The sequence below is a fragment of the Oculina patagonica genome, chromosome 13, assembly GCF_052425735.1.
Source record: "Oculina patagonica isolate OP01 chromosome 13, crgOcupat, whole genome shotgun sequence".
NCBI classification, from domain to species: domain Eukaryota; kingdom Metazoa; phylum Cnidaria; class Anthozoa; order Scleractinia; family Oculinidae; genus Oculina; species Oculina patagonica.
The window spans coordinates 32,039,069-32,064,398 of record NC_135770.1 but is presented as its reverse complement, the minus strand read 5'-3'; the positions used below and the strand labels follow the sequence as shown (position 1 = coordinate 32,064,398).

At 41.1% G+C, this 25,330-nt stretch overlaps 1 protein-coding gene and 1 pseudogene across 2 annotated transcripts; both read right to left on the bottom strand.

The window, feature by feature from the left end:
• Positions 1–504: 504 nt before the first annotated feature.
• LOC144635348 (uncharacterized) lies at positions 505–11,611 on the bottom strand (annotated as a pseudogene). The gene is made up of 6 exons (XR_013567354.1): positions 11,550–11,611; positions 4,754–10,285; positions 4,211–4,316; positions 3,184–3,492; positions 2,469–2,647; positions 505–1,449 (listed from the first exon to the last, which is right to left on the bottom strand). The product of XR_013567354.1 is annotated as an uncharacterized LOC144635348 (transcript).
• A 1,419-nt stretch (positions 11,612–13,030) lies between these two features.
• LOC144635347 (uncharacterized) lies at positions 13,031–25,241 on the bottom strand. Its single transcript, XM_078494457.1, has 6 exons — positions 25,186–25,241; positions 16,900–22,746; positions 16,116–16,209; positions 15,235–15,543; positions 14,227–14,405; positions 13,031–13,507 (listed from the first exon to the last, which is right to left on the bottom strand). Exons 2-6 carry the CDS (start codon positions 22,447–22,449, stop codon positions 13,178–13,180), a joined length of 6,462 nt encoding a protein of 2,153 aa, XP_078350583.1. The 5' UTR covers positions 22,450–22,746; positions 25,186–25,241; the 3' UTR covers positions 13,031–13,177.
• Between the last annotated feature and the right edge of the window lie 89 nt (positions 25,242–25,330).

Below are 25,330 nucleotides of genomic sequence, written 5' to 3'. Positions count from 1 at the left end.
TGTTTGTAAATGTTTGAAAGACTAAAAAGTGTAATCAGAGTTGTGTACACAATACGCAGCTATCGTTTTAGGCTCGCTGAAATCACTCAAGATTGCCTTTGTAAGGCTTAAATAGCTTGCGCAGAATGCTTAAAAAAAAATCAAGGTCTACAACTAATTCCTACTTTATCCACTATTATCAATCCCCGCCGGGTTACATTGCTTCTTGAAACGAGAAAGAACTTACATTCAAAAATGAGGACCTAGAGGAAACGACAACTGTTTCCGCGCCCTGCAAACAACAACCTGTGATGATCATCGTGGAGTGTGTTCACCGCTTACCAATAACGTTAAATTAGGCACTGTTTACACGGACACGGTCTCATTTGTAACCGCGTTGCTTTCCATGCGGTTACGTCTTTCGCTCACACGGTGCCGATCTTGACCGCTATTGAAACCGTGTCGTTTCGAAAACGCTGTCAAAAGTGGAGCGTGGAGCGTTTTCAATACGATACGGTTTCGTTGGTCGAATGTGTTCACCGCTTACCAATAACGTTAAATTAGACACTGTTTACACGGACACGGTCTCATTTGTAACCGCGTTGCTTTCCATGCGGTTACGTCTTTCGCTCACACGGCGCCGATCGTGACCGCTATTGAAACCAGGTCTTTTAAAAAACGCTGCCAAAAGTGGAGCGTATGGTTTCATTGGCTGTGCAAAAGGCGAAACCGCAACGATTTGAAAGCGGTTACGTATTTTGGCAAGAAATTGGCTCACTTGCGAAGAGTGAACATCGCGAACCTCGCACGGAGTGCAGCGCTTGCTAACACAATCACAATGAATCAAAGCACTTGGAAAACGGTTAAATAGGCTCCCTGTAAACACTTCGAAACCATGTCGTTTTCGATGCGGTTTCGAGGTCATCAAATCGTGTTGATTGGAAACCGCGTCCTTGTAAACGATGCCTTAAACAAATAACAAAAATATCGTGGATGGGCCGAAACTCACGTAGACTGCGTTCAGGCGCGGTGAAACAAATGTATCTATTGGTTTAAACTCACTTTAAGACGGCCTTGCTAATAATCGGCCTTGTATTATTTAGATGGACAGCTATCACGGAAAGGCTAACTTACACACAAATACCTAATTCGTGCAAGTGTTCATCGCGCATGCTCACATGCGCGAAGTACTGCGGCTGCGTACTGTTGCCGACTCTCCTCAGTTCTTTCCACTTCAGGATGTCCAAAGGCAAGTCTTTCCATATCGATCAGCTCCTTTACTGTCTCTTCAGTAGGTTGCACTCCATCGACGATACGCTTCACTGTCTCTTTAACAGCAAACGTCAATTTTCCCTTCAAAGCTTTTCTGATTGGCTCGTCGTCTCCATGCAACTCGCGCTGCAATTCTTGAATGGCTTTCCCAGTCATTTCCTTTATTTGTCTCTCTTTGCCTTCGACGATGTTGGCGTCCTATGAACAATATGCAATTTAATATTAGTTGAAAACGCCTGAACGTGCACCCAAGCCCGCTGGAGAGCAATTCCTGGAGACGTAGGCTAGAATCTTCACGGGGGGGGGGGGGGGGGGGGGCGTTTATTGGTATTCGGTGATTGGTATTTGGTGATTGGTATTTGGCCCCAAACCCATTTAATATAACCCCTGTACAGGAAGATTCGAACCCGCGACTTTGAGGTGATGAAGGTACATCAGCCGCCGGCAGCGATGCCATTTCGCCACATAGACAAAGACATACTTTATTTAACGTGGACAAGTGCACGCTCAGCTGTTCGCTAGTTTCCAGGTGCTCCACGGTGTTTCACCTCAGAACACAGGGAGCAGAGGAGCCAAATCCGACCTTTGTAAATATTTTAATATTTTAATATTTTATGACCAGCGCTAAGACATAAGTCGAACATTTCGACTTATTTCTTAGTGTTGGTCGTCGTTATCCTATCTTTTTGCTTACGCGACGTTAAAAGCCAGAGGGAATCCTGTTGCGCTTGGCGTAGCCGCAGGCTGCTAAATGACCGTGGGCGCCACGAGATCGTTACGCAGTAAGAAAAGAGAAAAACCTATAACATCATCGACTTATAACAATTTTTTTACTTGACGCTTGACTCTTTCCTCAAGTGTTATTTTTCTCACGTTCTTAATAAAATGTTTTAAAATATAATTATAAGTAGGGCCCAGTTGTTAAAAGGGTGGATGCAGGGATGAATCAAAACGACTGCGCTATCTAACGGATAGTCATCTTTTTGCAATCATGGACAAAACTGTTGAGACACTTTGCTAATTTTCACTTATTTTTGCTGTGTTACGAAAACAAAGCCCGGTGAATTGTGTAGGGAGAGGGGAAACACATGTTTTTAACTACCTAGGAAGTCACGACGTTCGCGAACAATCTGTGAAATGCCTCCATCGGGGGGTCGCAGACGTGGCTTTATTTTTAGTATGGGACAAATTGGGAACTGAAAACTCTTCATTAATACCTTGAAATCGCTGAACTGAAAACTGGAAACATTCTCCCTCGTTAGAGTAAGAAATGCTGTTAATCCATACAAGGCGGGCCACGTAGCCGCGCAAGTCGGGAGGTAATCAAAATAATCTTCCTCTTGGGGAACAACACCACGATGTAACTCCCACTTCCAAGGACAAGGATGGCTTGTAACTGTAAACAATAACCGAAGAAAACGGTTTACATTCGGAATTGGAGTAGACTTTGCATTACAGAGACCTGCGTTTCTTGACTGGAGATCGTTAAAGCTCTTTGTAAGTTTTGATGCAGGCGGTCTCAGACACATAAAGCGGGGGAATTGTAGCTCGCGTAGCAAGGGAATGAAGAGTTTCGTCGCGCGCCCAAAGTGCAGAAACACTTGAAAGCGATGTAAAGAGGGAAAAAAAAAAAAAAAAAAAAAAAAAATTAAGAGAGAAAAAAACAGAAGTTAGCAGCCACAAGCGAATTGGAAATGAGAATGTTGGTATAAAAATGCTGGGGATGGATGACTTAAGGGATCATATTTCGCCTATAGTTTACCGTAACTCAGGACGATGCTGTTATGATGTTGGTTAACAAAAATATAGTTGACATGTTAATCTCTGCATTGCTCTACTTTAGGTGAGTTGTTTAAATACCTCACGACTGCTTAACCTGTGCGCCTCGCTTCCCCAGATCAAATGCTCATCAATATTGTTGGTATAACTCACCAGGTTGTACAAATGTCTTTATCCAATCGAATCCTGGGCTTACGTTGGACAAGACAATGCTGGGCACCAGTCTATTCTCTAGTAGCATCTTGTAAAATGCCGCCCACAGCTCATCAGTGACGTAATCATGGCCGCTCGTGTGCAGTCCGTACACATACAAACCAGCTTCAAAAAGCTTCACTTCAACATTTTCGATTTCCTCTCTGCGACCTGGCTTCTCCTCTTTGAAAATAGTCAAGATCCTGTTGTCCACGGACAAAGCACAAATCACGGGCTTCTCGGAGTGGAAACCATTGGGGGCGTAACACCCTTTAAAATACGAATGATGACAATGAATATTGATCAAGTAAAACTGCACAGCATTAGCAATCAATCGTTGTGCGGACTTGTGTCTGGTCGGCAACTTAGAGCTCTTGGCTGAATAAGCATTCCATATACTCGCGGAAATCTTCACAGAAATGTATGGAAATTATTATAAAAATCTACAAGACAGCAGAGGTGCCGAATCTCCTGTAGACCTGGATCAATGAATTAAACAAAATGCAAAATATCGACGGCATAATAAACCTAAAAGTATAACCCACAAAAAATAAAATTAAATTGTTTAAAACACTTTAGTACAGTTGATTTTAAAGCTCCATTTTGTTTATTTTTTGGTCGCTTACGCCGTTAGGAAAAATTATTAGCTAGGAGTATGACTGCGCAGCACACTGAGGACTCTACTACCAGAGTTGAAAAATGGAGATGGCTTCTGTAGCATTATTGTAGCATTATTCCTACGTCAGCATCCTTGGAACAACAGATAAAACTAGAAAATTATGTGCGTGCGCAGATAGGTCGCGTCTGATTTGCACTGTCGGTATCCATGGAGGACTTACTCCGTGTCGATTCTTAATAACGAGTATTACTGATTCTCTGCACGATACCGTTCCATTTCAAACGATAAGTGTAGCATGTTTATCTCCAAAGTTCTATTTTACTCTTCTGCAAAAAGTTTTTTGAGCTGCAATATGGTCCGTATACTTACCAGGAATTCGCTCAGAACACATCTCCACCTGTTCAAAAAATCGGTTCTCCCAGACGGCAACAAATTTCTTCATTTCGTTCTTCTTTCTGCCACATGTCTTTGAGCCCTGGATTCATATTGTTAAAAAGAATTTCATGATCAAGTCAAGCTAGGCACCACTTAGTGACGGTTAACGCTTTTACATGTGAAAGAGGCTCATACGTGGAGAAGAATTTGAGACTCAACTAAGAATTCGACAAGTGAACGGATAAAATACTGAGCTAAAATGAACAAAAGTAGAGAAGAACATAAAAGCAGTATAAAATGTCTGGGACAATCGATAACGTTCCCTTTAATGGCGCTCCTGGAGCGTGAAGACGCAAATAATGCAATCAATGTTTTATATCTCAACGCAGTCTCTTTTCCAATTCTTTTAAATACCTTATTGAAATAGTTAAAACGTGAAACGATTTCATTTCTTTGCACCACTGAGACACGCATGACCTGTCTTGCCTGAATAAGAGAATCTACTGTATATAAAATAGCACCCTTTAATTTGCACACCTTGTTACTCTTGTAGAGTCTTTCAATCCTTGCACGGTGTTGCTGCTCCCGCCGCATCAAGTCTGTCACTCTCCTGTCTAAGTCCCCTGAGTTAACTTGCTTGACTGCTTCCTTTACGACAGCAGCCTGTTTCTCCATTTCCTCCAAAGAGGCGTTAACACCAAAGAGATCTTCTGTACGCATTTCAGTGTCACCAACGTCTAATGGACACTATGCTAACCGCGAAGAGGATGTTTTTCCACTCGTGCCAAAGAAGCCTTAAGACTTCTGCCAATTTCCTCGTCAATAGTCTCTCGTTTGGGGACTCGCGCTTGGTAAGGTAGCAAGGAAGCTCCACTGTATGTGAGGACCACAGGTCAGGGATACCTTCGCTTCTTTGGTTATATCCCGCTGCTTGGAGTTGAGCCATCAGAGATTGATTTCCCTCAAGAGACAAAATACGAGCTTGGATGGTGGCATGCAGTCCGTGCAGTAAATCAGGACCTGCATCGGAGGGGAGAATTGAAAACAATAGCTGAACAATCTCGAGGGTGAGAGCGGCAAGGTTTGGCTTTGTGACGATCCCTGATAACCAACGCCGCAACAACACCAGCATTGGTTCATGGACGTGTTTGTGGCTCAGCACAGAAGGAAGTTTATCGTGCCGGTCAGATGACTGTCTTCCTACAGTTCCTGGTTCGTCTGATTCTGGTTCGTCTGCCTGGTGTTTCATCACAACATCTTGACTGGTAACCACTTTGCCATCTTCACTCTTACATCGCTTGTCAAAGAACTCTCTGAAAAGAGCCTCAAGCTTTTTGTCACGGATTTTGTAGAGGTCGTTCCGCCTATCCTTATTTTCATGACTTTCGCAAAGCTCAAAGCAAGCACTGACAACTATGTCTCTGACATCAGACTCTTTGCTAGTTTCATCGGATCTTCGAACTTTCAATATGTTGATGAACTCACCAAGCAATTTTGCTAATCGGATGCGTTCCTTGATCGAACTTTCCTTGATGCCTTCTCCTTGTGTCACTTGAAAGCCATCTTCAGGAAAGATGACTCGTTTGATTAGTTGAGATACAGGCGCAACAAGCAGCAAGGAGCGGAAATTGCTATTAAACGTTATGGCATCAACATCGCACGCTGTAAGATCTTGAAGCGGTGTCATCAGGAATGCTGCACACCAAGAGTCAATAGCCCGAACGGGGAAGCCGTCTGCTATCATCGTCTCTCGCCACTTGGGCAAACGGTTGAAACCATGTTCATCCCCTGGGTCGTACAATTCAATCAGTTCCTTAAACTTGGCCAGAAGAGTTTCACTCGAGTTCATGCAAAATCGACCAAATACTTTCAGTAATTGCCATGCAAATTCAATTTGTGCAGGTTTTAGGGAAGATATCTCGTCTTCTTTGCAAAGCGTTTGAATGTTTTCCACCAGTTCCAGTGACTGTTGTTTGCATGACCACAAAGAAATGATCTCCCCAACTGTTATTCCAGCCTGGACGTTGATTTGGTAGAGCTCAAGGACTCTCGTTGTCACCTCAATTGGCAATCTGCTCTCGAGCATATTACCTAATTGTTTTAACTCTGGCTCAAGACGTCGAAAGCATGGCTCCGCATAAAGGGGTTTCCTTGAAAGCCAAGGGCAAAAGACATTTGTTCGCTGTGTATAGTTCAATCGCATTTTCTCTAGCGTTGTGCTAACCACAGATTGAAGGTTTAAAAGAGCCTCGTTGTCAACGCCGTCTTCTTTGCCGTCACTCCACTTGCAAGCTTTTAAAATAACATCTGAGCACTGACAGAGGTGATGACGATTTATTCTTGCCCAGTGGAACATTACTTCTATTGACGAGGCCTCTGCTACAATTGACAGTACGGCATCGACATAATGGTCAAGAACAGACCAGTGTGATACACAAGAACATTCGTCCTTATAACTGAGTTGTCCCCGGCTAAACACGAGGTCCCAAAGCGAAAAGGCAATTTCAGCGGGGTCTTTGTCTTGTCCGAGTGCGCGTTTTAAATGAAAAATTACTTCCTTGGCGATTAAAGCTGGTGTTAAGATGCGCTCTTTTGACTGCGTGGCTGGAGGGGAGTTTTCTGTAGATGCCGATGTAAACACAGATGTTGATTTGGTGTATATGTTAGGTACTCCAAATGGGGTTGACTTTTCTGGAAGTACAAACGTAAAGATCCCATCTTCAATTTTTACGTCAGAAAATGTCAAACATCTAAGATCTTGATGAAACGGTTGGAAGAAACGACAACTAAGTTCGTATGCAAGAGCTGCATCTTCTGTTGACAAGGAAGAATGTAGAGCAAGCCACTCGACCTCACAACATGCAATTCGCCTTCGAATGTAAGTCCGAGGGATCGTGAACATGTCAACGGCAAACACAACACCTCCCACCGCCCAATCTTCCACTTTGTTACTCTTCTTAAGGATTTCTTGTACACGATCTATCATTTCATATCTCTTTTCTGGGGTGCTGGCAGTATTGTATGCTTTCCAAAGAAGTCGAGGGACTTCCAAAAACGAGAGAACGCGGTGGTGAGGCGACATCTCCCACCTCATGGCAACTTCTGAGAGAAATCTGTCCCTGTCCTGTTTGTTGACGGGATTTTGTATAACATAAGCAAAGTTGAACATAGTGAGGGGAATCATTTCTGAGCGAACGTTGCGGACAAACTGCACAAGTTCCTTTAGCATTTGTAATACATCTTCCACTGACATGTATCTTTGGATAGCCGCCTCTACGAAAGGCAGCAAATGGTTAAAGAACTCTTGATCTACGTCCTGTAATGAACCAATGAAAAAAAAGATGTCAACTAAGTCAACTCTGGAAAATGGACTGAAAATCTTTGTGGAAAGCCCGGAACATAGAGAATTGCCAAGTGGAATTCTCGAAAGCTGATTCAAAACTTCGGGCGTGTCAAGCACGGCTACAATACCATCCAACTCCAGATGCGTATTCTCATTGCTGGATGAAGTGTTTTGTCGCCAAGGGATCAAATTGATTAAGGCACTTTCCAAAGTCGTTCTCAAAACGTGTGGCGTGCTAAGAACAACGTCACATACTTTCTTTACCAATAGTATTTTCTGCGAAGAAGATAATATGTCTCTGTAAAGAATGATGGTGACAGTTGAGACAAAGTTTTGAAGGAGGTCGGTCTCTCCAGTAAAACTCTCAAGCGAGGTGTGGGGGACATTACAGGATGAACTGGCGTCTACTCGGCCTCGGCTTGACGATTGGACAACTCTGGCCGCTGTTAACCTTACTTGTGTCAGAAGCTGGGAAGCCTCAAACTCACTAAACCCCCATGCTTGTTGAAGAATGGACAGCAACATCGCGAGTCGACGTCTTTTTCAAACAAACCCAGGGATAACAACTCAGCAACTGAAGAGGTCCACACCTTAAGAACGTCGATTGACGGAAAATGGCAACGATGTTGATTGCAAAGTTGCTCACACAAATCATCTTCACCTTTGAGAGTCTCGACAATTGTGCAAAACAGAAGATCAAAATATTCATCCTCTCTTCCTTTAAGGACATTCCTCTGCATTTCCATTAGCTGCAAAATATGTAAACTACTCAGCAAGCCTCCAGATTTCATCGAAAAAGTCATCACTTTCAATTTTCGTTCACCAGAAATTGAAACTCTTGACAGCATTGATAGAATCTTCATGATGTCTTCAGGAATGGCGTTGGGGTTCTGGCCGTCAACGGAGCGTTTGATAAAATCAAGAAATTCAAGCAAGATTTTTTCTGTATATTCAAGAGTTCGATTTGTTATGTTTTCAATGAAATTATTGACAACGGTTTTCTCCTGTTGTTTGAGAAATGGGGCTAAATAGGTAAGTTCGCGTATAATTTGTTCCTTGGTGCTGAATGCCAATCGCGTGCACAAGCATAACGATTTGATGACCCAAGTGTCAATTGCAAACAACCCCTCGAAGCTTTCTTCGCCTGTACAACACAAGAGAAGCTGAATCATCTCGCTTCTCATTTCTTCAGTGCAGTTTTGTTCAGAAACCCATTGTAAAAACTGAAGCGTTATATGAATCTGTCCTCTAATATCGCAAGCTCTGCGTTCCTCGACTGGCACTCGAGGGGCAAGTTGAGCTGCTTTGTTAATGAAAGATAATACCTCTGGACGCCTTTGAAACGTAGCTGGAAACATCTTTATAAACCACCACAGGAACCTTTGCCAAAGGCTTATCAAAGGAAACAAACGGTGAGGAAGGCCTTCAACGAAATCAAATATCTTTTCTGCTTCTTCATGCAAACAAAAGGTTTCGTTGTTTGTTTTTTGCACAAAGAGCGCCAACAAGCACACAAGAGCTTGGTACTCTGGGTCAGCAGGAAATGCTTCTCTCCAAAAATTCAAAACTTTCTTCACCAGTTCACCGTCTGGAACTAAAGATAAGACTTTAAAGATAAGCTTGAATGCTATTTCTCTGCAGTCAGAAGCCACTGCCTCTTTGTAACAGAACTGGTCGAGAACCTCTCTTAGGACTTTGTTGCTGACGTCCATGGCTGCTAAGAGCTTAAGTGATGTCGTTGCCATGTCACGATGGACCAAGAAGTGTTTTAAATGGTTGAATATATATCCAACCTTTCTTTGTCACAGGGTAGGCTAACTTCAATGCCGTTTTTCTTCGAATCTTCTGATACACTTACGAAATAGCAAATGGTTGATTGGTCCGTGCAACTTAAACTGTCAGCCTTTGCTAAACGGACTGCAAAACCACAACTTACATGCGTTGAAGACAGTAGATTCATCCAATTTCTCACGAAAACTGGAGAAACCACATGTTCAAGGGTTTGCAAAGCCAAGTCCGTGGTTGCATGTCTGGCATCTACCGAAGCTATCCTTAATGTTTCATCAATGATTTCCTCAAGGTGGCCCCCGTGTCGCCTCGATTCAAATATGTGGAGGAGTTCACAGAAGAAATAATTGGTGCCGTTCAATTGAAACTTCACGAAACTGGCCTGACACTTAGTTTTGTCATCGGTTATATCAGCAAGCTTCCCTTCCTGAAAGATCTGAACGAGTTGGAGTAACTTAGAAACAACTGCAGTTGATAGGCATTCCTTTGGGTCAAAAGGGAAGCAGAATTTCAAAGCTCTAATGTAATAATCAAAAGCAACTCGATTTGACACGTCAGGGGTGTAGCAAAAAGAAAGGCAAATTTCAACAAGCTTGTTAACTTCTTGTATAATATCAGCTGAAGATTCTGCCAAAGATCTTTGAAGTGGAACTACGCCAAAATTGAAGAGCTGAATGATGTGATAGCCCTGCAAACGTTGAACATGTTCAAGAAAGGAAGCCCGTTGGATTTCATCTTTGAAAGGAAGAGCTGACAATGTTGCTAAGTCCTTTTCTAATTCTTCCTCATTTTTACAATGAAGTCTTGAAATCTGCTGACCCTGTTTGCCACCGCTGTTAGGCAGCTCAGCTATCGCTTCCCTCTCTTCGTTCATTATTTCATTCTTGACGATCTGCTTTTCTCTTCGTGCATCAGCCTGAGATAGGATTCATACAGTCCTTAAAAATTAAATTGAACATTCGAATTAATACACGAGCCTCAGGAGGCGGATACAAAACAAGGAGGCAAGCGTGGCTGATTGATAGTTTTGGTTGCTGGTTTTGTAATTCGTAGGTCGCAGCATCAATTTAAAACTGTCATGTCGTGTCATGTTTCACTGCATATTTATAAGTCCTTCACGCCAAGTAAACCAACCAGCTGTACTCAAGTTTATGATATATTTATGATGCCTCCTCCATATAAGTCCAATCAGCTATGGCCCATTTGTACGGGGGGGGGATTTATAAAATAAATAAAATAGAAAGCTATTGCGATGGCTAGTGGCAAAAGTGAATTGGTATTATGAGTAATGTCACGCCATGGGACTAAGCACTGGAATTATTTACAGTAAATTACAATAATTAAACATGTCAAAAATTAGAAACGGAACACGCCGTCAGCCCAATAAGCCGTCACGCCACATCAGATCGAATTTATATCACACCAGCACTTACAAATATATACCAAATTCAAAGCTGAACAAATCAACTATACCAAGCTCAAGCCGGAAGCGAAAAGAAAACTATCGAATCAGTACTCTAAAATTCAAACTGCAAACAGTGCCTGGCTATGATATTCCGTCATTATTTTAAACATTCTGAAATCTTATCAGTCGGTGATCGTCGAGTTGATTTAGCAAGATGTCTTCCCACTCAATATCATTCCGTAAAAGCAGAATAAAGTCTGGGTAATTGAACTGCTCGATCGGAGATCCTATCAGCACACTACTTTTAAACCTGATAAAAGTTATAAACACTTTTAAACCCTCTTCGCCAATTTTGCCAATACTACTACGATAGTAGGTCCATTTATATACAGGACAGAATGTTCCATCCCATTGCTGTTCGATTTTGTTGTCATCAGCGAAATGTACATTTACCTATAATGTATCGCCCTTGCCCAACATAGCTAGCACAAAAGATATTGTTCATTTTCATTGCAGACCACTGTAGTAATATGTGTATCGATCGATGCGTGCACACGGTTAGGACAAAAAGTCCTAGTTGTTCAAGAGATGGTGTGATGAAGAGGTGATCGAAAGTCAGTGGAGATTCGGCTTTCTTATATTTGTACGCAATTCTCTACTGATTCGGTGTTTTGTGTTGTGATATTCACATCTGAAAAAACTCCTCATACAGAATCACTTAAACAAAAATCAATTGAAATGACCTTGAGTGCTAGTAAGTTTTCATGATCAAACAGAACTTGATATAAATGCCTTACCTTCATGCCTCCATCCTCTGTTTACTGCAGTCAGCTACGTAATGCTTTGCAAGCGTAATCGGGCTAATCGCTTCCAATTCCACTTCCGGGAATATCGAAATCGAAAGATTTCTCGGAAAAGTTTGGGTAACACCGCTGTAAGAGACTGTCTGCTTAGTCTCACGCAACACACACAGAAGTTTTATTTATGGGAGTATTTTCCTGGTCTCAGGACTGCAAACAATTTAAGATGAGGAAATTATAGGAAAAACTACGTGCCCCAATAATAGTCAAGCAGCTATGCCTAAACCATGGAATAGAATATAGGTGCTATTATTATATACTTATTATGATTAGGTGTAGCTTATATTAGTGTATATAGGATTAAGTTATGATTTATCATGATAAGTTGGCTTTATTTACCGCGAAAGAAAGCAAATCTTGGCTAGCAATAGCACATAACGTCTAATATTTCTCAGCTCCCAAAAATTTAATTACCAAATAAACTTGAAAGGGGTTAAAACAAAACATAAAAGCAAGATATCAAGAACAAGGGCTAAACCGTAGATCCAAAGCTCGCGTGCATAAAAATGGTTGTGAAGCAAAAAGGGATATTGCAATATTGATCAATAATTGGAAATTGCCCATTTAAAAAAAAATTATCCTCTGGTTCTGAAACGTACTTTGACAGGTTTTTTTTTTACTAGCGTCAAATTGCAGTTTCGCAAGTTTGCCACTTCGTTTCTAAAAGACACTCAAATGAAAACAGCATATTAGCAATGCTGTGGACAATGCTTCGAATTCCCCCCACCCCCCCCCCCCCAAAAAAAAAAAAAAAAAAAATGAACAGGAATTCGAATTCGGGTGTGCCGTGTTGGGAGAGCTATACTCGTAAACGAGCGATACTACCACAACACATCGTATACTCATTTGTAATTTTATCGCTTTTTATTGACACTACACTTGCTCGAAAAACTTTCACGAATTCGTGTGTTTAAGTCTAACATCTTGACTACATGTTTTTATCTGTAAAAAAATACTAATGGTGCAGATTTCAGGTATTTTCATATATATAAGTCCAAATGCTTTCTCTCTGCTCTATGTTCACGTAATGCTTATTATTTCAATTAATTAAGTTGGAACATTCGGACAACCACCTACAGATATTGTAACAGGCAAGAAATGGTATTACAAAACAAAAACCTGTTCGGCTAAGGCTACAGCTATTATAAATTTACAAAACTCTGTGTCAAAAATTCAATGAACGAATATTTTTGCAGCCTCGATATTAGTGAGCGATTGATTGAAAAATAATGCTCCTTTTCAGTAGGATAGCTTAAAAATAGTTTATCCATATTTTGAGTTCATTCGAGAAGACCCAGATAAAGCTGTAATGATCTGATTACGCTGTCGGCGCAATCTGTACTAAAAAGACCTAAAAGAACATCCATGAAGCGTAAATGAGAAGAAAAACATTTAAAGGTCATCAGTCATGTAGACCATGTTTAAACGAAATGTTACAGGGGATTATAGGTTTAAACTCGGTCAGAAAGACTGGTTAAATTTTTTTCAAATGATCGTCCCTGTGTTGTATAAATAGAAAACTATTGTTGAATATTCATTTACAGTGATGTTATCCATGTAAGTGTTCATCGCGCATGCTCACTTACATGCTCACATGCACGAAGTACTGCGGCTGCGTACTGTTGCCGACTCTCTTCAGTTCTTTCCACTTCAGGATGTCCAAAGGCAAGTCTTTCCATATCGATCAGCTCCTTTACTGTCTCTTCAGTAGGTTGCACTCCATCGACGATGCGCTTCACTGTCTCTTTAACAGCAAACGTCAATTTTCCCTTCAAAGCTTTTCTGATTGGCTCGTTGTCTCCGTGCAACAAGTGCAACTCGCGCTGAAGTTCTTGAATGGCTTTCCCAGCCATTTCCTTTGTTTTTCTTTCTTTGCTTTCGATGATGTTAACGTCCTTAAAACAAAGTACAATCTAATATTAGTTGAAAATGACTTAACTGATTTCGGGTGTATCCTTTAAACAAACAAAGCGACATCCAAATTTTCAAGTAATATATCAAACACGAGAGACAGCGATTGATCACAGTTCCAAATACCAAGAAGGAAGTAAAAAATACGACGCACAGCGAAGTATTTTTGCATCCAGTTCGAGATGTTTGGATATTTATATGTGATAAAACACTGTCTCGAGTGTTTGATGTATCTTCTCAATCGAAACAAACCCTATGGAGAAAATAAAAAACGTAGTTGCAAAAATCTATGCTAATTAATAACACATTTCCGAACATCGTCACGGTTGATGTCTTTTGTTTTAAGCTACGAAAGTAGAACAGCATTTACAAATAGGAAGATACTATGTCTGCTTGAGGTCTAGAAAGTCCAGAGTAAAAAGTCATAAAAAGTTGAAATCTCTATTGATTTGGCGGCGACTGCTTCGATTCAGTACTAGTTGGGTGTTTCGTCCTTAGATCGCACTATTTTTGACATTAGGGTCCAAGAAAGGTATGAAAGCAACTGACACGATAAAACGCAACTAGACAGGATTTTCATATGACAAATTTAAGTTCAGGGCGTGAGCTCATCCGGGAAACTTTTCCCCGATCTTCAAGAATACCAAAAAGGTGGGTATAGCAGAAGTAAGTATGATAATATTACGGAAGACGCTATATTTACCTTGAAATCGCTGAACTCAAAAATGGAAACATTCTCTTTTGTTAGAGTTAGGAATTCTCTTAATCCCTGTAAAGCAGGGCATATAGCGGCTCTTATCGGGAGGTAGTCCAAGTAATCTTCCTCTCGGGGAACAATGCCTCGATGTAACTCCCACTTCCAGGGGCAGGGATGGCTTGTTGCTAAATGAGACAATAAAAACAAGATAACAGATTTTTAATGGGGAAGCCATAGGAGTACAATATAGTAAAAAAAGGGTAATCGCTTAAAAACCCCGGGGGGGGCGGGAAAGAAAAAAAAAAAAAAAAAAAAAAAAAAAAAAAAAAAAAAAATTTTTTTTTTAAAAAAATTAATTTTTTTTAAAAAAAATAAAATTTTCCCCAAAAAACTTTAAAAAAAAAAAAAAACCCCCAAAACGCCGGCGGAGGACGTTCGCGCGGTAAAAAAAAGAATTATGTTAAATATTTTAACTCCTCTAATTGTGAGCTTGGACCACCTGTGTTCCAGCTAGATCCGCTTGATACGAAAACAGGGGTTCTGTAGACGAGCTTGCAACTTTTCAAATTTCGACTACTATCCCGCACATGCGTAATAAATGGCATTCTCCCTTTAAACCCGTTTGTGACTTTTTAATGCAGTCACAATCCAGGAGTTTTTACAAAACGGCAAGAATCGCCCTTTCTCTCCTCGCAATCTTGTAGCACATGGTGTGAACCAGAGCCAGATCAATTTCAGCAATTTTGTTATATGATCATTCGGGATTACGTTAATGGTGTGATGGAAAAGTGCCTTTCTATAGAGGCAGAGCTCAAGAAAGGCGGAAGAAGGTACAGTTCAGGTTATGCTTTACATCATCTTGTCGAATTACCTGGAGATAATGTAGACTACGAGCAGTCCCTATTTTTTAATGTGCAAGTAAGCAACAACATAGTTTAGGTGTCTTGGTGAACTGCCCTTCGACTGACAGACTTGTGCCCGTCGATTAAATTCAATGGCTTTGAGTTCACTAACCAGGTTGTATAAAATCCTTTATCCAGTCAAATCCTGGGCTTTCATTGGACAAGACAATGCTAGGCACCAATTCCTTTTCCAGCAGCATCTCGTAAAATGCAGCCCACAGCTCATCAGTGACGTAATCATGGCCGCTCGTGTGCAATCCATACACGTACAAACCAGCTTCAAAAAGCTTCACTTCAACATTTTCGATTTCCTCTCTGCGACCTGGCTTCTCCTCCTTGAAAACGGTCAAGATCCTGTTGTCCACGGACAAAGCACAAATCACAGGCTTCTCGGAGTGGAAACCATTGGGGGCGTAACATCCTACAAATGAATGAAACATAAAAGAAAAAAATTAAAACTGTTCTCTGACATCACCTCCCCCCCCCCCCCCCCAAAAGAAACAAAAAAAAAAACCCCCCAACTAAATATTATAAGTGGACAGTCAACCCGCTTTTCAACGTATACACTTTTGAGTTAAAAAGCTCTAAAAGTGACATGTATCCCCAGAAAGAATTTTAACAACTGAAAATATAAAAAAATTCAGCGCTGTACAGGTCAAGTTATAACGTGCACAAATCGTACTTCATTTAAAAGTGGCTACATGACAACGCATCATTCAAAACGTTCATCTTTTCTAAAGTTTTGTTTATAAGCGTCCTTGCCGTCCAAACGAAAGTTGAAGCATAGTGATCGACGGTCCATTTCAACTGTTTGTATACATGATCCTCATTTGCTGAAAAGTATCATGAACAGACCAAGAGTGCCATTGATTTCTTTACAATAAGTGTGCCATAGAAAACGAATGATAGCCTTAAGCTCCTCTATCAAATTCATTTTCAATGTTCTACACAGTAACCATTTTCCTACAGTGAAACTGTAATTCTAATGCTTACCTGGGATTCGTTCTGAACACAACTTGACTTGCTCCAGAAATCGATTTTCCCAGACGGCAACAAATTTCTTCATCTCATTACAAGTCACAGTATTCTGGATAAGCATTATTAAAAAGAACGGCGAATTAATATAATAAAAGACTACTTAGTTCAATGGTAATTGCTTTAAAAAAGGAAAAGAATAATTTGCTCAGATTTTAATTTCAATTGAGAAAAAATAATCGTGAAAGGAAGTAATGAATGAATCGAATGAACGAACAGTGAAATCGAGTTACCAAAAAAGTAAGCGAAAAATCACAAAGTACGTACGCTTATACAAACATGGGATGTAGTAGTAGTAGTAGTGTGTGTGTGTGTATAGTGAAAAAGAGCATAGGGAAACGTTTTAGCCAAACGGGGAACACCACTCAAATACTGTCAAGCTCAACGTTTACGTCATAACGTTACTTCGATGGTATGTTGTGAAGTATTTATACAACCTCGTCCCTGGGGTCTTCTCGGCGACGAGTTTTCAAAATGGCGGCTCGTCTCTGCGTCCAGCCGCCATCTTGAAAGCTTAGTAGACCCTGGGAACGAGGTTGGTCTTTATATTCTGGCGGTTAAAACAAAGTTAAATAAAAAAAAAAAAAAATTTCAATTAAAAAAATTAAAAAAAAAAAAAAAAAACCCCATAAAAAAAAACAACGAACTTTTTTATTTCTTTAAAGAAGACAATTTTTGGCCTGAAACAAACAGCGCCGGAAGACAGACTAGGATTATAAATAAATAGGCGACCTTCACCCACCCTGTTGTTCTTGTAGAGTTTTTCAATCCTCGCTCGGTGTTGCTGCTCCAGACGCATCAACTGCTTCACTCTTCTGTCTAGGTCTTCGGAATTAATTTGCTTGACTACTTCCTTTTGCTTGACTACTTCCTTTACGGCAGCAGCCTGTTCTTCCATCTCGTCCAAAGAGGCCTGAACACCAAAGAGATCTATCGTACACACTTCATCCTCGCCAACTTTAATGGAAGCAATGTAAAACATGTCAAGGATGTCCTTCCACTCGTTCCAAAGGGGTCTCAGAACTTTTATCATTTTTTTCGTAAATAATCTACCGCTCCAGGACTCACGCTTGCTGAGGTAGCAAGGAAGCTCCACGGCACGCGAAGACCACAGGTCAGGGATGCCTTCATTCCTTTGGTTGTATCCCGCTGCTTGGAGCTGAGCCACAAGAGCCTGATTGGTTTCAAGGGATAAAATCCGAGCTTGGATGATGCTATGCAACTCCTGAAGAAGACCAGGACCCACATCGGAGGGGTGAATTGAAAACAGTAACTGAACAATGTCGAGAGTGTGAGAGGCAAGGGTTGGCTTTGTCATGATGCCTGATAACCAACGCCGCAACAACATCAGCATTGGTTCATAAACTTGTGTGTGACTCAACACGGATGGAAGGTTTTCGTGCAGATACGATGACTGTCTGTCTACAGGCACTGCGACTCTGAACCCTTGTTCGCCTTCTTTGTGTATCAGTCCACAATCTTGAATACTGGCTTGACCATCTTCGCTCTTACGTCGCTTGCCGAAGACCTCTGTGAATAGAGCCTTTAGCTTCTGGCCGTGGATTTTGTAGAGGTCGTTCCTTTTCCTGTTGACATTTTCATGACTTCTGCAAAGCTCAACACAAGCATCGACAACAATGTCTCTGACGACAGCATCTTTGCGGTTTTCTTCGGGTTTTCGACCTTTCAATATGTTGATGAACTCGCCAAGCAATCTAGCTAACCGGATAAGTTCCTTGATTGGACGTTCCTTGATACCTTTACCTTGCGTAACTTCAAAACCATTTTGAGGAAAGATGACTTGTTTTATTAGTTGAGAAACAGATGTAACAAGCCCCAAGGAGTGGGAATTGAGGTCAACAATGGCGTCAACATCACGTGATGTAAGATCGTCAAGAGGCGTCATCAGGAATGCTGCACACCAAGAGTCAATCACCAAGGCGGGAAAGCCGTCTACTACCATCATCTCTCGCCAGCTGGGCAAGCGATTGAGACCGTACGCATCTTCTGGATCGTACAGTACAATCAGTTCCTTAAACTTGGTTAAAATACTTTCACACGAGTTAATGCAAAACCGGCCAAAAACCTTCAGCAATTGCCATGCAAATTCACTTTGGGCAGGGTTTAAGGAAGATATCTCGTCTTCTTTGCAAAACGGTTGAATGTCTTCTACCAGTTTCAGTGACTGCTGTTTGCATGGCCAGAAAGAGACGATTTCTCCAACTGTGACTCCAGCTCGGACATTGATCTGATAGAGAGCAAGAACTCTCGTTGTTACCTCGAAAGGCAATCTGCTCTCGAGCATATTACTCATGTGTATTATTTGCGGTTTAAAAAGGCGAAAACATGGAACTGCAACAGAAATCGCCAATGGAGCTGTAAGCGTTACACGTGTATTTAATCGCATTTTCTCCAGTGTTGTGCTAACCAAAGTTTGAAGTTCAAAGAGGCCATCCTTGTCAATGTCGTCTCCTTTCCACTTGCAAGCTTTCAAAATAGCCTCTGAGCACTGGCAGACGTGGTGCTGATTTAGTTGTGCCCAGTGGAACAACATTTCTATTGACGAGGCCTCTGCTAAAATTGACAGGAAAACATCCACATAGTCATCAAGAAAAGGTGAACTTTTTATGCATTCTATCTCACACCAAGTGAATGGTTTCGTCTGGTTGAACACAAGGTTCCAAAGCGAAAACGCATTTGCAGAGGGGTCGTTTTCTTGACCGAGTACACGTTTCAAATGATAAATCACTTCCTTGGCCACTAAGACTGGTGTTAACGTGGCTTTTTGTGGCTCCGTGGCTGAAGAGGAATTTCTTGTAGATGCCTTTGCAACGCTAGAAGTTGGCCCAGTGTCTTCGTCAGGTAGATGTGCTTTTGTTGTCGTTTTATTTCCTTGAGGTGCAAACTTGAAAGCCCCATCTTCACTGATTTGTGCGTCAGAAAAATAAAAACATTTAAGATGTGGGTGGAAGAATCCTTGTAAGGCAAGACAGCTCAGATCGAATGCAAGGGCCGCATTTTCAGTTGGGAGAGAGGAATGAAAGACAAGCCACTCAAGCTCGCAACATGCAATTCGTCTTCTAATGTTATCCTCAGGCCTTTCGAAATACATATCGCTTCTCATCACCCATTCGTCAACTTGCCTGTTTTTCATCAGGATTTCTTGCACACGATCTACCATTTCAAACCTTTTTTCTGGGGTGCTGGCAGCATTGTACGCTTTCCAAAGAAGACGGGGGACTTCAAAACACTTGAGAACGCGGTGGTTAGGCAACAGTTTCCATCTCATGGCAACTTCAGAGAGAAATCTGTCCCTTTCTTGTTTGCCGACAGACTTTTTTAAAAAGTAAGCGAAGTTGAGCATCGTAAGAGGAATCGATGCTATGGGAGTACTGCGGAGAAGGTGCACCAATTCCTTCAAACGTTCCAGTATGTCTTCCACTGTCGTGGTTTCCTGGATAGCCACCTCCAAAAAAGGCAATAAATGGTCAAAGAATTTTTGATGAAGGTCCTCTAGAGACCCAATGAAACGTAAGATGTCCATCAAGTTCTCTTTGCACAATGAACTGGGCATATTTTTGAAGAGAATGGCACCAAAAGAAGTATCTGGTTGGTTGACTGAAATTTTTGAAAGTTGGGCCAGAACCGTGGGATTTTCCAGTACGGCTTCGATGCAGTTAATCGCCAGTTGTATGTTTTCACTTCTTGATGGAGTACTTCGTTGCCAGGAAAAGTAAGGAATCAAATTGTTTAAGGCATTCCTCAAGCTCGTTGTTGTTAAAACATCTGGCGTGCTAAGAACAAAATCACACACTTTCATAACCAGCAACATCTTTTCACCGGACGATAACATGTCTGTACCCAGAACGGTCGTGACGGATGCAACAAAGTTTTCCAGGAGATCGATCTGCCCAGTGGAAATCTCTTGTGAAGCATTGCAGGATAAACTAGACTCTGCTTGGCGTTGGCGTGACAGGTGGACAACTCTGGAAGCTGTCGACCTTACTTGGGTAAGAAGTTGCAAAATCTCAAACGGTGAGCTAAATCCAATAGCTTGTTGAAGAACAGGACGGCAACATCGTGAGTCGATCTCTTCTTTGAACAAACCCAACGATGTCAAACCAGCGACCGCAAAGGTCCACACATTTCGAACGTCGCTGGAAGGAAAATAGAAACAATTTTGATCGTAAAACTGTTCACATAAATCAATGTCTTCCTCGAGAGTCTTGAAAATTGCAGCATAAAGGAGATCAAAATATTCATTTGTTCTTTCTTGATGGCCGAACCGATGCTGCGTTTCAATTAACTGCAAAATACGTAAACTGTTCAGTAAACCTTTTCTGGAATTCTTCGACAACTGCATCAATTTCACTTTTCTTTCAGTGGAAATTGGCATTCTTGACAACAATGAAAGAAGCTCTAAAACGTCTTCAGGTTTCTGGTGAACAACGAAACCCTTGATAAAATCAAGAAACTCGAACAAGATTTCATCCATAGGTTCAATTGTTTGATTTTCTGCAACGTTTTCGATGAAATTTTTAAAAACCATTTTCTCTTCATTCTTGAAAAATGGTGTGAAATTAGTTATCTCACGCAAAACAATTTTCTTTGTGTTGAATGACAGCCGCGGGAACAGACTCAACGACTTGATGACCCCAGTATCAAACGCCGAGTTGAGGTTTACCGCTCTATCTGTGAAACACATGAGAAGCCAAATCATCTCGCTTTTTGTTTCTTCTGTGCAGCTTTGTTGGGAAAGCCACTCTAACAACTGAAGAGTTGGTACTTGTTCCAAGGCGACTTGACGTCGTTGGGCTGGCACTTGTCCGGCTAGTAGAGCTTTGTGAATGAAGACCAATACCTCTGGACGCCTTTGAAACGTATTTGGAAAAATCTTTACAAACCACAAAAGGAACCCTTGCCATAGGCTTATCGAACGAAGTAAGGGGCGAGGAAGCCATTCTAGGAAATCCAATGTTCTTTCTGCTCTCTCCTGAGAACCAACCCTTTCGTTGTTTGATCCTTCCACGTCTAAAAGAGCCAACAAGCATACAAGCGTCTGGTAGCCTGTATCATCACTAAAGACTTCTCTCCATAACGTCAGAGCTCTCTTCACGATTTCACCGTCTGGAAGTAAAGATAACACTTTAAAGACCAGGTCAAATGCTACTTCCCTGTTCAAGACAGTCGCCATTTTGCCTTTGTAAAAGAACTGGTCAAGAACCTCTCTTAGGACTTCATTCCTAATGCTTGTGGCTGCTAGAAGTTTAAGTGATGTCGCTGTCACGTTAGGATGATTGCACAAGTGATTTAAATGGCTGAAGAATATATCCAGCCTATCTTTGTCACGAGGGAGGATAACTTCAACACCTTTTTTCTGCATTTCGTCCAAAAGCCTTACAAAACAGCAAACGGTGGACTGATAAGAAAGCCTAGTTTGTGACAAAAATTGACCAAAAAAGGATGGCACAATTTGCTTTGTGCGACTAAGACTAGGGTTGTCAGCCTTTGCTAGAGAGAATGCAAAGCCGTTGCTCACATTTCCTAACTTCAGTAGTTTCATCCAATTTGTTAAAACAACTGGAGATACCACGTGTTTACTTTGCAAAGTCACTTCGCCGATTGCATGTTGTTGAATGCATTTTATTGTAGCATCTGCAGAAGCTATCCTCACTGTTTGCTCAATGATTTCCACAAGGCAGTCCTCGTGCCGTCTCGATTCAAATATCTGGAGGAGTTCACCAAAGAAATAATAGGTGCCGTGGATTTGCAACTTCGAGTTGGCTTCTTCCTTAGTTTTGTCACAGACAATTTCAGCAAGTTCCCCTTCCTGAAGAATCTGTACGAGTTCCAGTAACTTGGAAACAACTCCAGTCGAGAGGCATTGCTTTGGCTCTGAAGGGAAGCAGAACTTCAAAGCCCTGACGTAATAATCAAAAGCAACTCGCTTTGACACGTCAGTGATGTAGCAAAATGAAAAGCAAATTTCAACAAGCTTTATTACTTCTTCTACAAACTCAGCTGAAGATTCTGCCAAAGACTTTTGAACAGGAGCTACACCAAAATTGAAAAGGTGAATGATGTGATAGCCCTGCAGACACTGAACATGTTCAAGGAAGGAAACCTGTTGGATTTCATCTTTGAAAGGAAGTGTTGCCAATGTTGTTAAGACAGTTTCCAACTCTTCAGCATTTTTATCATGGAGGCTTGGATTTTGCTTCACAATCTGCTGGATCTGTTTAAGAACGCTGTTGGATAGTTCGGGTGTTATTTCTCTCTCTTCGCTCATCATTGTCCGAAAAGAGAACTAACTATATCCTTCACGATCTACTTTTCTTTGTCTACTTCCTCTTTGAGGATTTCTTAGTCTGTTATGTGATCCATACTGCCCTTCAAATTTAAATTGCAAACGCGAATCAATAAACACAGCCTCATAAGCACGTCAAGTTTCAGGAGACCGAGAACAAATATGAAAGGACGGAATTGACAGCTCTTTTCACCAACCTTACCTCCATGTTAGCTTATTATTTGAGCCCATTCCTCTTCTGTCATTCTTCGTTTCCGCTTGATAGAGCTACCGGCGGATCGACTGTAAACAACCAAACAAAACCAAATAAATCAAACTTAGGCTTGAGGTACACATTTGTTTTGCCGATGATTTTGGTAAGCTTTTTATCCATATATAGAAGGAGTTCCCTGATGCACCTACATGTAGCAACGATAATGTTTTGAGACCGCTTGTCACTTTATGCATGTTTAGGTAATTTAAATTGCAAAGTATGTAGAAACAATTTTTAATTTAGAATAAAAATAAAAAGTTTTTTCTCCCCTAGCTATTTAAAGTAATATAAATTTATCCACTAGTTTAACACTGAAGGGGATAAACGACATCGAAATAACTCAAATTCTGCATCACAATTTGCCAAGCCTGATTATATTAGTCATGGCTGTAGCTGACTGAATAAGCGTCGTGATGTTTAAGCTGGTGGTAACAGGTTACCTTCTAACAAAGTTATTTCTATCGCTACCGGTGCCTGGTATAATATACTGCAAACTTGAAAAGGTCGTAAGGAACCTCGCACACCTCAGTTCCCGGTTCCCAAAGAACTCGGTTGGGAGAGGGAGGGGAGGGAGGAGGACTACCCAAAGTTTAAGTACGAAGGGTTACAGATTGTCCCATTTTAGTCTCATTGGAATTTAATTGAAACCAAGAGGGAAGAACTATTCAATCCATCGATCCCTAAAAATGTTTAATTTTCGCCCTTAAGAAAAAAAAAAACACGGGGCTATTGAAATTGTTACACTGTTGTTACAGTTTTCAATGAACAGCAAATATACTGTGTAAAAATAAGATTAGCTAGGAGACAAATTAAAATGTAAAACACTGCGATAAAACATATATACCGGCTAAAACTGAATAATATTTTAAGTTTGCTTTCCTGATTTTTTCACGGTCACGCAAGATTTCATTTCTACTTCATTCTACTAGCGATCTCTCGTTTAAAATGCTACGAATACTCTGCTCTGTGTCTAGTGTGAAATGCACATTTTTGTGTCGTTCGAATGTTTTACTCGGAGAGAGCACTAAGTAATCACACTGTGAAACCGAAGCCTGCTTGGACATGTCCAAGCTATTTGGTCAGGCAATTTTTGATGTCTACTAGCAATCGCTCGCAAAGGGCTAAAAATCATTCATTTTTTTTTTTAATTACGAATACACTACTCTCTGTCTAGTGTAAAATATTTAAGCACCTGTCAATGTTAAGCCCCAGGGTGGGGGGGGGGGAGCAGGCAACCCACGGGAATTTGACATCGTGAAGCTCTCCCAGGGTAGGGGTTTTGACATCTCAAATGGTCTGCTGGGTTAGAAATTTAAGAGGAGATATGTGAAATTTGACATTCACTAGGTGCCCAGGGGTGGGGAATTTGACTCTGGCTTCCAAAAAATGTCAAAATCCCCTGGGTCTCCCCCCCCCCCACCCTGGGGCTTAACATTGACAGGTGCATTATTTCTGTTATTCTAGCGTTTCGCTCGGAACAAGTAGCGTACTGAATAATGCAAAACAACTATTAGTAATTGCTGAGAAACGCAACGTGAATCTACAACTTTCGACGAGAAAAATCAGGAAGTGACATTTGTGTCAAAAATTAGATTTATGCAAAAGTTTCAAAAAGGAAACCACATGTTTTGTAAAAATCATTGATAATCATGATTAGGAAAACAAACAAACTAAACAAGGTCCAAACAAAATAGGAATCACATAGTTTTGTCGAACAGAATAGTACAAGCCTATCTTAATTTCAGTAGACTACCCCTGTTCGTTCCAAAACTGTTTGCGTTACTTCAAGATGGCGGCCATGTACTCTTAGTGCTCCTGTTTTAAGCAACCGAGATTTTTCCTTTTTTGGGAGGGGGGGGGGACCAATAAGAGTTTGAAGATACCTAAGGGATCGCAGTTAAATAGCTAGAGGCACGGTGGGGGTGGTAGCGTGGAATGAACTTTTTGGCTCTGTATTCACGTGTGGTACCTATCGAATTGACTACAGTATTCTGAGAATCATCTACTTGATTTTGTTAGGTAGATTATCAACGCGACAAAAATTACCCAAACCAGAAAACAACATCAAACAGCACGATAAAAACGCCAGAAAGCACATCGAAAACAGTGCTAACCCAGTGATTTCCTTTTCAGTTTTGTTTTAATTTGATTCTGTTTCCACTAAGTTCGCAAGACTGCTCAAGTTATTTGTTATTTGATTCTGTTCTTCAAACGATTCAAACAATTTTCATATGCGTTTAATTTGCCTTCATCGCCGATCACACCGTATTTAACTGTAATTTATTGCAAATTGAGAGCGGAAATATTTCAATCGGGAGAATTTCCAAATGGGGTCTGCTAACTCCTTATCTGTTCGTTATACCATCTCCAAAAACTACTTGAAGGTTTTCCTTACGCGACCTTCATCAATTATCTCTTAAAAGAAATGTATTTCAAAAGAAAAAAACATTATATTTTGACAGCCTTACCTTTTGCTTTCTTCCGCTGAAACCAACAACTTTTCGATTTGTGCTTCGCAAGCGCTTTCATTTCCGGGAAAAATCCCGCGAAACAAATTCTTGGAAAAGCGGAAACGAGGCCAGCTGGTAAATACCGCTGACAAATATGCGCGGT